The 15,811-nt window shown below is 43.1% G+C and overlaps 1 protein-coding gene across 1 annotated transcript in view; it reads right to left on the bottom strand.

Moving 5' to 3' along the window:
• EBF2 (EBF transcription factor 2) overlaps nucleotides 1-15,811 on the bottom strand; it is a 190,099-nt gene that overhangs the window by 25,660 nt on the left and 148,628 nt on the right. The window contains exons 8-10 of the mRNA XM_036856859.1: nucleotides 14,560-14,677; nucleotides 12,902-13,032; nucleotides 11,864-11,990 (exon numbers count right to left, since the gene is read on the bottom strand). Of these exons, the coding sequence (XP_036712754.1) occupies nucleotides 11,864-11,990; nucleotides 12,902-13,032; nucleotides 14,560-14,677 (376 nt within the window). The remainder of the gene's footprint in view (nucleotides 1-11,863; nucleotides 11,991-12,901; nucleotides 13,033-14,559; nucleotides 14,678-15,811) is intronic.

Raw genomic sequence — 15,811 nt, 5'->3', positions numbered from 1 at the left:
ACATTTCAACTGCCACAGAATCTAAATCCCATTTGGATCAGCCTTGGAAAAACTTTCATCAATACCTTGAGATTTCATAATATTTCTCCTGAGACATTGGATCTTACGTGTCATTTCTTATTTTGATTGCAGGGATAATATATGAGGTTACTTAACATATCTCGGACCCAACGACTAGATATAAACCATAAGTGATGTGTGAAGGGTTCCTTTTGTAAGTAAATAGTATTTAACTAAAAATATCTACTGGGAACCACTCATTTAAAAAAAAGCTGGCTGTTGCTCAATATTAATTTTCCCAAAGGGTTGGTGAGATGGATAAATTCTATATGATTGTTTTTCCTTAAGTGGAGTCACAGAGAGAAGATCATGCTTCCCCCAGCTTATGCCTCTACTTCTGTTTCCCAGAAATAGAGGGGACACTGGCTAACATGGAAAGGGCACTCCCGGTGAGAGTTCTGGTCAACCCTCAACAAAGACCGTGTTGACTTTGCAGGTAGGTGGTCATTTCTGCCACTGACCAACAGAAGTTCTTATCACAAAGGTGGCAATATCAAGGGCCGATTGAGTTCCTTTACAGAAATTTGAGAGGAGACCAAGAAGATGATGGGGTGAGGTAGATCTGAGTGTTCTGTCAGGCTGCCACTCTGGGATGTTGGCCTGGGTTGCAGCTTTCCTCACTAGTAAGTCTTCAGTTGGAGCCTAGGACATTGCGGAGTCTATGGATGGCCATCAGGAGGCCGACAGAAGTCTAGAAAGTCTGAGCCTAGTTGTGTGTCTGCAGCTATGTGCGTTTATCTGCAGCAAAGGATCTTCACTTCTATCACAGAGACCACGGGCCACTAAGGGGTCCAGGCCACAGAACTAGAGGATCTCTCCAGTCCTAACTCTAAATTCCAACCTTCTCCAAGAATAAAGAAAGCAATGGAAAAAGAATCCTGCTCAAGAAAACTAAAATCTATGTAAGGCGACCGCCAGATCAGAAGATGGACTTTGATATGCAGGCAGAGGAGAAAACATGCATGAGGGACACCTCTCCGCACAGCTCTGGTCAAAGACAGCTACTCTCTATTGACAGGACGGGAAGGGGTAAAACAGCCTGGTTTGCCTGGGGAGGAATTTGCATGCACACAGACCAGCTCCTGCCCTCATGCCACCTTTAGGATGTCTCCATTCTGCTCTTCCCTCAGTGTCTATGTCTTCAAAGTGCTTTGATCTTAACGTATTGATTCCTGTGAGATCTGCCTTCTTTGTGCTATGATTTTGGTTCCTCTCTCTCTCTCCCAAACCTTCCAATTTTCTCATCTATTCATCTACCTTCTGACATACTCCTCAGGTGTCCAAGATTCAAGGCTATGTTCGATTGGCATTATAATGCTCCCAAGTTAAATAGTTTCATAGCATTTGATGGTGTGGTGGAGATAAAGCTGGCCTTTTCCTGGGATGCCTTAATTCCTAACCCTGACCAACCACACTACCTTCAAGGGCAGGTGGACTTTGGTTTATGTCTCTGCAAAAACAAAAGGTTGGGCTAAATGGCCTCTAAGACCCCTTGTAAGCTCTTGCATTATATGATGCTAAGACTATTACTTATTTGGTGCAGTGAAATTCTTCCTTGAGAAGTGGAGATGGGTGGAGTTGAGGCCATGGGCTGTTGAATTAAGTTGTCTTTAACCTTTGCTACACTGAAATCTCTCCCTACATCCATTTGTTTCAATGTAGCAAAGGTTCAGTGTCACCAATGTAAAAAAAAAAGAACAAAGATAATATAGGAACACATTATTAAGAGGTGGTACCTGCCTTTGTGGATACAGGAATGAGAACACGAGGTGAGAAATAGCAATGCACAAGTGAAAGATTAGACGGAAGCCTTGGATATTTAATTTTAAATGAAATATTAATTTAATATTTAATTACGCTTTGGTTTCAAGAAAAACTGCAGCAGCAAGACAGATTGTTTGAAGAAGGGAGTAATATACATGGTTAAGGAGACAACTGTAAAAATTAAAGATAAATTTCAAGGGTAAATCTAAATGCCACCATGGAGCAGTTATGAATATGCTCTGCTCTCTGTAATGTGTATTTAGAATATTATAGCTGAGACCACCAGGCCATTAAGAGGCTGTGATATCTCTAGTGAAACAACAGCCCCCTATTCTGGTGTCTCCCCAACAGAGACATCATTCCTCAGACTCAGCCGAGTGATGGATCCGAATTTTACAGGCAGTGGGAGTTTTAACTTCAGTAAAACTACAGGCTACCAGGAGGGCTCTTCATGCAACCTGTTTCTAGTGCAAACTGGGAACAACTGGTACTTGGGCCCCTTTCTGATATCCGAATTGGGTATTTTTAACTACAAATCAGATTCATTTCTTAAATGAGATTTTTTTTTTCAGGATAATGCTATAAGAAAAAAGAAGAAGAGATGTGAAGTGGGTGAGCTATTAACAGTTGCCATCCAGCGTGCACATCTGCGCAGTGCGCCTCAGTGGAAGCAGGGCCCCACGCCCTGTGCCCAGACTCGGGGAGGAGGCCGTGCAGGGTATGATGTGGGCGGCAGGGCTGTGGAAACATCTAGGCCTCCCATTCCTCCTCCCAGCTGCTGCCTGGTTTGGGCCATTTTCTTGTTGATTAATGCTTTCGCCCAAATAATGAACAGGGAAATCAAATGCATGTGTTTGTGCTAAAGGACTTGAGGACACGGGGAGGGGGAAGGGGACGCTGGGACGAAGTGAGAGAGTGGCAAGGACATATATACACTACCAAATGTAAAATAAATAGCTAGTGGGAAGCAGCCGCATAGCACAGGGAGATCAGCTCGGTGCTTTGTGACCACCTAGAGGGGTGGGACAGGGAGGGTGGGAGGGAGGGAGACGCAAGAGGGAAGGGATATGGGGATATATGTATACGTATAGCTGATTGACCTTGTTATACAGCAGAAACTAACACACCGTTGTAAAGCAATTATACTCCAATAAAGATGTTAAAAAAAAAAAAAAAGTAAAACATAAGAATTGCTCTGGGAAGGAGGTGACTTGACGTGGATTCTTTGGCTTCTACTCGTGTCTCCATAGCCAGGGTGTTTTGTCAGCTTCTAAGTTCACTGCACACCTTGGGAAGCAGCTCCTGAGCCTGCACCTGGGCCAGCTGGGCCCTGTCGGCCTCTCCTTGGAAAACCTGTTTCCCCTTCAACTCACTTGCAAACAGCCCCCATGCTCTCGGGCTGCCTTGGCCTCCTCTGTCACCTAAAAACCCTGATTTCTAATCTCGACCCAGATATGAAAGGCGTGATATGGTGGGTCTTTCAAGAAGAAGCCACCTTCTACAGAAGAGAAGACATGCAAAAAAAAAAGTCCATCCTTGATCAAACAGCAGTGAGGAAGGAAGCTACGAAGAACTCATCCCAGGAACTCTGTACCCCACAGCCAAACACTTAGAATAGTAAATTGTGCTCATATTTGTATATTCCTATACAAAATACATTTGCGTATCTACGTAATTTCATCCTCCCAGTAAGATAGGTATCTTCCTATATTTTAGGTTAGAAAACTAAGGTGAAGAATAGTTAGGTGATTTGCTGGAAAGCTCAGACTCAAATTCAGGCCTCTAAACTCTGTGTCACTGACTGTCTTCCATTCCAGTGCTAAGTTTTCTCAAGTTTAATATCAAAGTGGAGTTCATACTTTTTTGCCTTCTGCAGTTTCAGTTATTCATGAAGAGGATAATATCTATGACTTCTAGGGAATTCAAAGCCCTTCATGGGCTCTAAGCCTACATATCACACTGAAATAGAAATATCCATTAGCGATCTGGAACACCAGGGCACGGGTGAGGCATCCTCTGAGCCCCCTCCATGCTCACTGGCCAGGCCTGTCGCCCGTGCACTTCCTCGGAGTAACAGCCAGAGAGCCGAGGCCACTGGCATTTGCCAAGTAAAACTCCGGATGAAGCCAAATAATGGCCTTAGCGTAATTTCTTCGAAGAAGCTATTACGCTATTGGTAAGTAGCACAGGTCAATGGTTAAGAGCACAACTTTGGGATAAGACTGCTAGGTTTGGACCTAGCTTGGTGACCTTAGGCAGCAGGATTCTCATCTATAAAGTTGAGATACGAATGGAACCATTAACATGGGAAAAGGTGGTGATTATACGAGCTCAAAAGACAGAGCCTGGCCCTACGTGCTCAATAGACGACAGACGTGATCACTGAAGTACTAGCATCATTTTTTTTTCTTAGAAGTTCTGTCCGAACTTAACCAGCAATCAAATGTGAAACCCAGACTCTGCAAAAGATCATAGGAAGATACTGAAAAGCTGTGCACATCTACCCCCATACGCTCAGTGACCTGCCATCCACTCATGCATCATGATTTTTCACTGGTTTCTGTGGATGGTACAGATTTTACAATTGTAGACGGTGGAAATTCTACCCCCAAAAGCCTTGTTCCGGACTTTCTCTCCCTGCATCCTCAAGACAGACAAGAAGTACAGTGAACAACCAATAACCATGGTCCCATTGGGAGCCCCTACCACGATTATATTTCTGCATTGCCAGTTTTTTGTAGAAAAGTCTGCAAGGAGTGTAGGGGATCTCTTCCCCCCTAAGCCCCGGCTGGTACCATCTCTGGGTCTCAGACCAGACAGAGGAAATGGGACCTTTCCTGATGAGCTAGATTCTGGTGTGGATCTCTTGGCTCTGCAGCAGCAGGCTGCACTTTAGCAACTCGTGGTCGGAGGAAAATAGACCTGCAAAGTCACAAGTGTGAAGAAAACGTGTTGCTTTTCAGAGCCCTGATGTTGTTTATGCTGTACTTGGCAGCAACAACTGTGGGAAGCTGATTACTGCATTTTGTCTAATTAAACCAGGTAAGTTCCATCTAACAGGCTTGGGTTTATTGTGGTGGTGCACCCTTGGATACAGGAACCACCAACAGTTGGACCATGAACCATAAGATGTGTGTGGTGGGGTGGCGGCTGAGGGAGAGGAGGTCTTCTGGAGGCTGCCTTCCTACCTCCTGCTTTTTGAGTTTCTTTCTAGAAGATTCCACCTAAGAGTAGATACTATTGTGTGCGTGGTGTAATGACTCAGTCTCAAAAGAACTGCCCCATGTTGTCGAATACTTTACAAGCCAGGAAGTCACTGCAGCAGCCTGATGAGCAGGACTCAGGTTTCCCAAACTCATTTCTTTGTTTAAAACACAGATTCTCAGACCCTCCCAGAAGAGCACCATTCGATATGTCTGGAGCGGGGCCCAGCATGATTCTTATCCTCAGCCAAATTCGGGAAACATCTATGGGTCAGAGTATAATTAGCGCCAGAGCTTTACAGATGGAGAAAATGAGGCTCAGAGAGGTTAGGTGACTTGACAAAAGGACAAACAAGACATGGATGACACAGCCCACATCCAAAAGCAGGTCTGAGTCCGCTGCCCCTCCTCTTAGATTCCATCCCATCCCGGAATCTCACGCTGTCCCCAGTAAGACCCTCTAGGTTCAGGGTTTCCCTTTCCTCTGGAATCAATGTGGTATTTTCCACCTCACCACAGAGCTGACCGTTGTCTCAGCCTTCGGTGGTCTCGGAAGCACCTTCCTGCAGTAGCCCTGGTTGGGACTGGAGGGGCTGATTCCCAAGGGGCTCACAACGTGTGGCTCTGAGGCCAGGCTGGCTGGAACGCCTCGCAGGGAGAAGGCCGCCACGATCCTGCAGGCTCCCTGGAGGAGGCCCCAGCCCCACCTTCATTCACCTGGGGGAGCCACTGCCTTTCCAGCTGTTGGTCTAAGACTCCCAGTGGGTTGTAAATTAGCTTTACATGTTAGTGGCTGCTAGATGGGGGGACCAGAAAAGAGACCACCCATCCATTTCCTGTGGTGTCTGGTCCCCTCTTTGGATAACATCAGCCGCTTGTCTCCACCAACCCGAGTCGCATTTGGCCCAGGAACCTCAAAGTGGAAGTTTGTAGGGAGAGTGACCAGGCTTCTGAGTTATCCTGGACCGTGTTTGTATTTCTGTTTTCTTCTCTGACTGCGAAAGCGTATACGCCTGCATCCCTACTCTTCTCACCCCTAACTGCCTCCCAAGGTCCTTCCTTCTCAAAGGCGAGAAGGATGAAGTTTCACTGCTTCATCTGGAAATACGTTCTTTGTACCTAAAGAATCAAGATTGCCGATGTGTGCTGTTTCAGTATTTAAACGTGTGATGCAAATTTCTTATATATTTTCTTCATTTAACTTTTAGTTTAAAATTACTTCATTTTGTTAGAAAATAATAAATGTAAGTAAAGAAAATGAAAAAAATTAAATAATAATATCAACATCCAGAAGCCACCATTGTTAACACCTTGGTATGCAGGCTTTCATACCTTGGGTTTTTTAATGCAACTACTCTTTTTCATATATATATATATATAAAATTGGACCATACTGTACATAGAGTTTTTAAGCTTTTTTTAAAAAAAATCACCAACATCTTTCATGTAATTAAATATCCATCCACAGCATTACTTTTAATATCTAAAATGTGTTTCAGTGTAAGGATGTTTTATTATTTATTTAATGAGTTCCCTAATGGACACTAAGAATGCTTTTAATTTTGCACGATTATAAACAGTGCTCCAATGAACGACCTTCAGGCAAGCTCAATTATTTCCCAAGTACACATTCCTAAAAGTAGAATTGTTGGGTTAAAGGGTACATACACTTTTTTAAGGCTAGTACCATTAGGGTACTCTGCTGAAGCCATCTACCCTCCTGTAGTAGGACGTTAGAAAGTCCCCACTTTCTTCTCATTGTGCCATCCTAGGCATTTTCGTTTGTTTAAAAAAAATCTTTGCCAACTTGATAGGAAAAAAAAAAATGTTATCCTGTAGTTGCCTTAATTTGCTTTTATTTGATTATTAATGTGGTTGGGATTTTTAAAAACATGTTTATTGCTTGATTATATTCCTTCTTGAATTAACTCCCGATGTTCCTTGCTAGCTTTTTAAAATTAATCTTTATTGGCATATAGTTGCTTCACAACGTTGTGTTAGTTTCTGCTGTACAGCAAAGTGAATCAGCTATACGTATACATAGATCCCCTCTCTTTTGGATTTCCTTCCCATTTAGGTCACCACAGAGCACTGAGAAGTGTTACCTGTGCTATACGGTAGGTTCTCATTAGTTGCCTATTTTATACATAGTAGTGTATATATGTCAATCCCAATCTCCCAGTTCATCCCACCCTCCCTTCCCTCCCCCCACCCCGGTACATTGCTAGCTTTTAATTTGGGATTTTTTTTTCTGCTTAATTTATAAGACATCTAATGTTCACCTGGTTATCCACAATGTATAACATAATGGCTGACAAAGAGTAGGCATAAAATGAAGTTTGCTGAACAAATGAATGAATATTTTTTTATGTAAGATAATATGTCATATGTAACAAATACGTCCCCAGTTTGTCCTTTTCCTTTTGATTTAATGAGGGAAACTTAGACATGCAAAAATTTTCTTTTTATGTAATCACATATTTATGCTTGGTGGTTTCTGTCTTTGAGATCAAGATTAGCAAGGCTCAATTATAATAATTTTTTGAAATGCCTACATTTTTAATTAAAAATATTTAATTCAAATATGTTTCAGTTTATGATATGAAATTAGATACCTAACCTTTTTTTTTTTTAATGCTTAACTAGTTGGCCCAACACCGTTTGTTAAACATTCCATATTTTCCACATTGACTTGAGATGTCTCCTCACCCATACAAATACTTCTGTATTTATACTATTCATGTGTACAAAAACTATTTTTAAGTGTTCTCTTCTGTTGCATGACATTTCTATATGTTCCTGCAAAACCCCATATTATTCTAATTATTGAAACTTAAAATAGGTTTTAAAGTCTGGTAGGGCAAGGCCCCTCATTTTTCAAAATGCGGGGTCCTATTTTAGCACCTTTACTTTTACAGGTGAACTTTTGTAAAGTTTCCCCAAACATTTTGTTGGTACTTTGATTGGCATTGTGTTAAATTTATTCATTAATCGACAGACATCTTTACAATATTAAATCTTCCCACCTCTCCGCCAGCTGGAAGTATTTTGTCCTTCCGCTGAACTCCCTTAGCACTTTATACCTTTTTAAAAATCACTTTTCTAAGCTATACCCACCCAATTTTTCAAACCTGAAACCCGAGAGTCGTCCCCTCCCCTTCCTTCCCCAACCTTCACCCCATCCAATCAATCATCAAGTCCCGTCAATGTTACCTCCTAAATTTCATCCACTTCTGCCTGTCCCCACCACCAGCACTCTAGCCCAAGCTGCCATCGTTTCTGGCCAGGGCCACCACACTGGCCTCCAACTGACCTCCCTAGCTTCCAAGCCATTCTCACTGCTGCAGCCAGAATGCTCTTTTAAAAGGCAAATCTGATCATGGCACTCCCAGCTTTAACTATTCCAACAGCTCCCCATGGCACTTGGGATAGAGCCACACAAGCAGGCTCAACCCTCTCTTCCAGCTTGAACCCAACCTCTCTTTAACATTCTTTCTTCCCTGTTCATAGTTGCCATCAAATATATCCCATGTTCTTTCCTACCACAGGGCCTTTGCACATACTGTTTCATGAGTTTGAACTGTCCTTAACCTTCCCTATCGTTTTAAGATTCCTCTGACATATATCCCCAGCATCCTATACAACTCGTCACATTTGTAATTCCTTGTTCAAGTCAGCCTCCGTGATGATATAACACTAATAGCAATAATAGTATTAATAATATACACCTTTCGAATAATAAGATACAGTTGCTCTCTATTTCAAATGCTTTATGTGCAGAGGTGCTCTAGACCTGGTGTGTACCAGCTCATGAGAGCAGGTTGTTAAATTTTCAGGAATGCTGTGAGCTAGCTGATGTCATACTGGTAGCTTGAAATCAGCCATGGTGAGAGTACCTGCACCATGGAAATCAGCAAATGCTACAAACCAATGCTCCCCCGCCCCTTTTCCCTGGAGAGCTGGCTGTTAAACCTTTACCGGCGCACCACTGTTGCCATGCACTGTATTAGTTAGTCCTCATCACAGGTCTGGAAGGTAGGTAGCCCATTTTCTAGATGGGGAAACGAAGAGGTTAAGTCACTCCTGCAAGATTTAAAACTATGTAGAGGCCAGCCAAGCTGTGCATCAGGCCAGTCTGACCCCAGAGCATGAGCAGTTCACGTTTATTTCGCTATATCATAACGTTGAGGAAGGAAGGTTCCCCCTGGTCTGACTGGTCTGCAGTGGCCCCAGCACAGAGCACAGGGCTGGGCAGAATGGGCACGTTCAACTGATATTTGCTTCAGGAATAAGTCAACGATGTCTCAGCACATCAGGAAAACAGAACTATTTGCCGACACTGCATTGCTAAACAGAAGTCACCAGACAGGATGGCCAGAGCCCTGAGTCCTTGTTCTGACTCCACATTGAATTCAACGGGCAAGTCATTTCTCCCTGGGTCTCAGTTTTCTCACCTGCAACAGAGGGAGTTTGACCAGATGCTCTTCGATGTCTCATTATCTCTAAAATTTTTGGATTTACATGTAACATAACATCTATTATTTTTACTGTTATGTGGGCTCCTTTTTTTTTTCTTTTTTTTTAAATCAGGCTTATCCCCACCTCTCAGGCTGTCATCTGTTCTCTACGTGAGACACTTGCCCCCAATTCATTGACTGCCAGGTGCTCTTCTAGCTAACACTGGTGAACCAAACAGAAAACACAGCCCCGAGGAGGTCCAGGGACGGAGGAAATGTGAATGGAGAAGACAGGAGGTCAAAAAGATAAGGACAGAGGCAGACAGATTTCCACACCTGCGATACGTGTCTCTGCTCAATGCCCCTGCCTCAGAGAGACCCTCCCTCATTCTCTATCCCGTCCTTGTCACTATCTGAAATTGTATCAGGTATGTTCTTGTTCTCTGTCTCCCCCTCTAGAATGCAAGCTTTATTAAGATGGGGGGCTTTATCTTGCCCACTTCTATATCCCAGAGCCCAGAGCTGTGCCAGCCCATGGTAGGCATGTAATAAATGCTCATTTAAATGACTCAAAAACTATGTCCCTTTGGAGCTAGAATGGTAAATATTTTATTGCAACTGCAATAGAGTCTTCCATAGATCCACAAAAACAGGTAACCCAACCAAGATGTGCCTATCACAGAGAGAAAACCTCAAAGGCAAAATGTTAAATATATACCTAAAAATCACCCTCTTCCACCTACTCCTAATTGATATCTAACCCAACATTTACGCTTAAACAAGAACAGGAGGTTAAGTCCAAATGAGAAAGAATACACTATAAAATAATATTGTTAGAAATTCATAATATGTCTGATATAGTTTCTTGGTTTCTATATTTCTTTCTTTCCCCTTATCCTCTCTTCAAAGTAACAATATTCTAGTTGATCTCCCTGCCCTCAGCTGTTCCCCTGACTAACTCAGTCTTTATATATCAACAGCATTCGTTTTTCCTAAGATAACAGTTTTGAGTAACTCTCTCACATAGGAACCTTCAATGTCATCTTAGATCTTGCCAAATTAAGTCCTAGCTCCCATACAAGGCCTTTTTTTCATTTTTTAAAACTGCGGTAAAATACACACAACAAAATTTACCCTTTTAACCCACTTCTAAATGTGCAGTTCAGTAGTGTTAAGTACATTCACTTTGTTGTGCAGCCAACCTCCAGAACTTCTGCATCTTGCAAAACTAAAACTCTGTACCCATTACACAACAATTGCCCCCATCCCCCCAGCCCTGGTAACCACCATTCGACTTTCTGTCTCTATGAACATGAACTTTACATCAGTTCCCCAGGCTTTACTTCATGTGACCCTGCTTTACATCACTCCCGTAGGCTTTTTTTTACGTCTGTTCCCCAGGCTTTTCGTCATGTGACCTTGTTTAATGTCACGTGACCCTGTTTTAGGCACCATGCAGAACTTTTGAGCTGTTTTATGGTTTCCTTCCCTGCCATGCCTAGCTCATCTCAGCTAAGTTCTGGCATAAGTTCTACCTAAATGGATCCCCACAGCTGTTGAACCAGCCTTCTCTCCTCCAGATACAAGCACACGTCACCCTTTGCGCCTTTGCACGTAAGAGTCCCATAGTGGAAACTCTCTTCCTTTTTCTCTTTACCGATCCAAATCCTCCCCATCCTTAAAAATGGTCTTCAATTTCATCTCCTCCTTGAAGCCTCATCCCACTGCTGTAGCCCACATTAAAGTCACTCTTCCTGAAACTCGTATTCCATTCACTGGAAATACTAAACATTTTGAACACTCTAATTCTCCTGCTGTTCTGTGCAATATACCACTGCCTCTTCCAATAGTTTCTAAATTTCCAAATAGGGACCATGTCTTCTATGTCGTTGTCCCTTTAACCTGGGAAAAAGTAGTAGATACAATGTAGGCATTCAACAAATATTGAACCAATTAGATCATTTCTACTTTCATAAAATTGTAAAATAATTTGAATCACTCTGCAGCACCATTAGGCAACTTTCTTGAATCCTTTTCAAGAAAATTGAGTTATAGCCAGCAACTTTGTTGAATTTTTTTAATCTGATTTGCTTGGAGAAAAATGTATTCTAGCATGGTTCCAGCTGAATTAAATTCATAAGGATGGACTCCTGAAATGAGGTGCCATGACCGTCTCCCAGACTGCAGAAATTGCTTACATAAAATACAAATTTAGAATCAGGTTCACATGTCCCCGTTCAATGCCTATCGCCCATTCCACCCTTCCCACACCAGTAGAAAGACCTAGAAGAGTCAGAATGATTATAAAGCATAAAAAGTAGGAACCAGAGCAAAGGTGAACCAGGAGCCAGTCTCCCTTGGAATCGTTTTCTCACCCACCTGTGTAAATGAACCTCCCTGGAGCTCCTTTGCAGAACTGTTTGGATTTATAAGATAATGTCACTTCTACTACTCCAGGAATGTGCCGAGGAGGAGTCTGCACTCTGATGGCATGAGGAGTTATTAGCTGAGGAATAAAATACCTGTTATACGAGTTATCGTGCAGATACTGAGCACACGAGCATCTCCTGCTGCTGCCCCCTCCCCCACCCAGGGCAAAGTGGTGCGCTCATGACACCCCAGATGCTTTGAACGCCCTGTCCCTGTGTCTCATGTGTTTCTCTCTCTCACCCTGGAATTTCCTTTCAACCCAACCTGTCTACGCTTCCCTTCCTATCAGGCCAGCTCAAGTCCCTCTCACCTCCCATGCCCACCCAACCCCCATCCCTGCAATCATTCCCTTCCCTCACTCCTACACTGCCGTGACCTCACAAATTGATTTGGCAATTTCCATTACAAACGTAGCACTGTTACATATCTTTTTGTAACTTGTTTTGCTGTTTTTCTCATTATCACAGTAGAAAACTTGGAAATTACAGAAAAATAAAGAGAAAAATGTTAACACTGCATAACCCAGAGACAACCGTTATTAATCTCTGGCATGTTTCCAGTACTTTTCTGTGGTTGTGTGTTATATAATTAGATTTTACATCCATAGATACTGTTGTCCTGGGGTTTTTTTTCCACTTAGCATTATAGCATGTGTTCCCTTTTCCTGTGTCATTAAAAATATTTCAAATAAAATTTTTAAATAAATGATGACACTTCATCATTGAACCATTCTCCTATTATCCAACATCTAGCCAGTTTCTAATTTTTCACAATTATAAACAGTACTGCAGTGAATATTTATCTTTTTAAGGGATCCATGCCTGCAGTAAATTGTGGCTTACATGTCTTTTAATCCTGGTGCCCCACTTATAATAGGTACTCAGTAGTGTGTGTTCATGCCGCTGACATTGCAGAATTACTAGTTTCCCCAGATCAAAACAATCTTTGGGGCAAAGAAAATCAGGGAAGCGAGTTGCCTTTGCCTACCTCGCTCCATACAAGCATAGTCCCAAACACCACTTGGAGGCCATCAAAGAAGTTGTCCCCAATGATGATGACCATGGCTCCTCCGGTGGTCCAGCCTTCACTCGGGCTAATGGCTTTGATGCATGGAGTAGCTAAGAAGATAGGGAAGAAAAAGTCAGGTTTGCCCTTTGGTGGTTGAAGCTTGGAGTTTGGGGGCTGGCTGCGCTTGAAAGCTCTTGGTCATCTAAGAAGTTCAAGTTGAGCTTTGCTGACTTGCCATCATTCCCTAATTGGTTGTTGGTTTTCACCAGGTCATCAAAGCCTAATGAGTTGACCACTATATATGAAAACGGCTAATTGTGCAAAAGGTGCTTTTAAAACTCTGTTGTTTTTCCCCATACTTTTATAAGTTGTTCACACTACAAATGTGTAAATCCCTTTGCTCTCCCCACCTCCTCTGTCCCAAGATGTTAAGATCTACAGGGTCTGTTAATGTGCTAGAGAGAGAAGGAGAAAGCAAAATCTATCATAGTTGAAGGTTTTTTTCAGCTCTATCAAGAGACAATTTCTAATCGCTTTCCTAACTTTGTAGGAAGGATTTTCCCTCCTTCTTCCATATGTTCAAGGCCTCTGGACTTTACATCCCAACAGGAACCCAATATGGTTTTCAGGCCATAACTAAAGTCAATCCATCACTCCATTTCCAAAGTTGACAGGGTCAAAGGTGGAGGAGAACTTTGGCAGGACTCCAAAAACACGAGCCCCCTTTGAACAGCCAGTCAATCACATCCAATCAGTCAAAAGAAACTGGATGGGTTCCTAGTTCTGAACCCTGGGATTTTCTTCTCCCCTTTCAGTGCCCACTGTGGGAGAATTAACACCACTCCAAATTCTTTACTGATTCAATCATTTTCTTTCAGTTCATTAATTCCTGTTTGAAATGATACAAGACACATTTTAAGGGCCAAGATGGGGTGGGGTCTGGTGGGCAGTATACAGCAAGACATCACACTAAAATAGGAGCCCCATTTAGCCATTCATTCTATATTACAAGAGTTGAGTTGTACACTAATGAGTTGAGGAGTGGGGAAAAAAGAATGTAGATGGGATTTACTTAGGTTTGTCAGTTATCTTCCTCGATATACTTTATTTTTTTGGACAACTTGAAGTTTAACAGTTACCAGTATTTCTAATTACTTTAACGCACTTGGAAAACTACCCAGAGCAGACCATGATTTCTTCTTGTCCAAGCAAACAAAAATCAATTAGTGTCAGTTTCATTCTGCACATTGTTTTGTTTTGCCCACAATCTGTTTAAGGGCACATCTGACACTTATTCATACATGTCTGGCACGGTAATGTTCCTGTTTAACTAAGATGTCATAGGCCTACATTTGCCTGAAATGCCCCTCTAGCAAGAAAAGAAAAAAAAAGAAAATCCCACAGAACTGAATGAAAGAGCCGGTGAGGCACGGGGGCCTGAACATTGGCTGGGAGATGTGTGGGGCTTACATGAAAGGAGGCAGAAGTCACTGTTTACAGCTTCATTTTTAAATCCACATGGCCTTGTGTACTTTCTCCACTCCTACTCAGAGACATCAGTTTGAAATTCAAACAAGGAAATTTGTGGAGAACATCATTTGTCTGCCAGGCTCAGCCTGGACAGCAGAGAGCCCTACCTTCCGACGGGTCCAGCCTTCTCGCTCTCCGCCCGTGCTTCGAGTTGTTGTGAACAAACATGTTGTCGGAAACAGCCAGCACGTGTCCATCCACGTTCACCGTTGTTGACAACACGACCTGCAGATTTCAAGGATAAAGGCGGGGCGGGGGGGGGGGGGGTTGAGTTAGTTTCCCAGAAAGTCGTAAAAGGTGCAAAACTGTTTTGCCAGACTTCCATATGGCTAACAAGGGACGGACCAGAACGCTGGGATGAGCCATGCTCCCGGCATCTCGACGGGTTAGCCGCCTCCTGTAACAATAGCAGAGCGTCACGGAAAAAGAGGCCGCCTTTCGCCCACGTGCTGTCACGTATTTGTGCTCCAGCTATGCCCAGGTGATGAAGTGTGGCAGCTGGCGATCTGACTGGCTGGTTCTAGGAAACTCATCTCTATCAAAGGACTTGGACGGTCATTCCCAGGTGACCCTTCGGGCTGCAGTCGCAACAAGGAGCAGATTGTGTGTGATCAGGAAGCTAAGATGGAAACACCAGCTGGGAGGTCATTTCTCATTTCTCGGGAATGGGTTCTTGAACATCTGACGTGTGCCTGAGTAACGCTGGGGTATGGACATGCTGCCTGATGAACTGTACCTGGTGTCCCGCATGCTGGAGAGCAGCGGCGGAGATGCTCAGACCTTGGGTGAGAAGGTAAGGTTTCGGAATTCGGTGCTGACAATGTAGGACATTTAGCATCTAACCAGACGAAAGGGAAGAGATGGGTGTGGAGTAGTGGAAGGGCATGATTTAAAGTCCAACAAAACGGAACTCAAATCCCATGCCTGCTACTTCCTAACTTAGAACCTTTGAAGAATTATACTTAACCTTTTCGGCTGTCCACTTTTCTTATCTGTAAAACATACACAACAATGCCTATCTTGAGGACTGAATGAGATAAAATGAGGATAAAATGAGAAAATAAATGTAAAGCATTTATGGATGAGTTCCCATCCTAGTTGCCTCGCCCCTGCCTTGTTTGGCCAGTTGATAGGACAGAGGATATTACTCATTGAGCCCCTCCCAGAGTCTAAGCTCTGGAGGGGAGGCTCCAGCAAGGGGGACTCAGGGGCTAGGTAACCACAAAAGTTACAAGGCATAGTCCCTACCCTCAAAGAGCTTACTTTCAGGTTGGAGAAACATGGCAAACAAGCAAAACAAGTAGCACACAGAATGAGGTCAGATTGAGTTCTATGTGTGTACTGCAGATCAGGGTGCAG

Source organism: Balaenoptera musculus, chromosome 6 (assembly GCF_009873245.2).
Source record: "Balaenoptera musculus isolate JJ_BM4_2016_0621 chromosome 6, mBalMus1.pri.v3, whole genome shotgun sequence".
Lineage (NCBI taxonomy): Eukaryota > Metazoa > Chordata > Mammalia > Artiodactyla > Balaenopteridae > Balaenoptera > Balaenoptera musculus.
The sequence above is the reverse complement of the archived record's forward strand: the minus strand, read 5'-3'. Positions and strand labels throughout refer to the sequence as shown.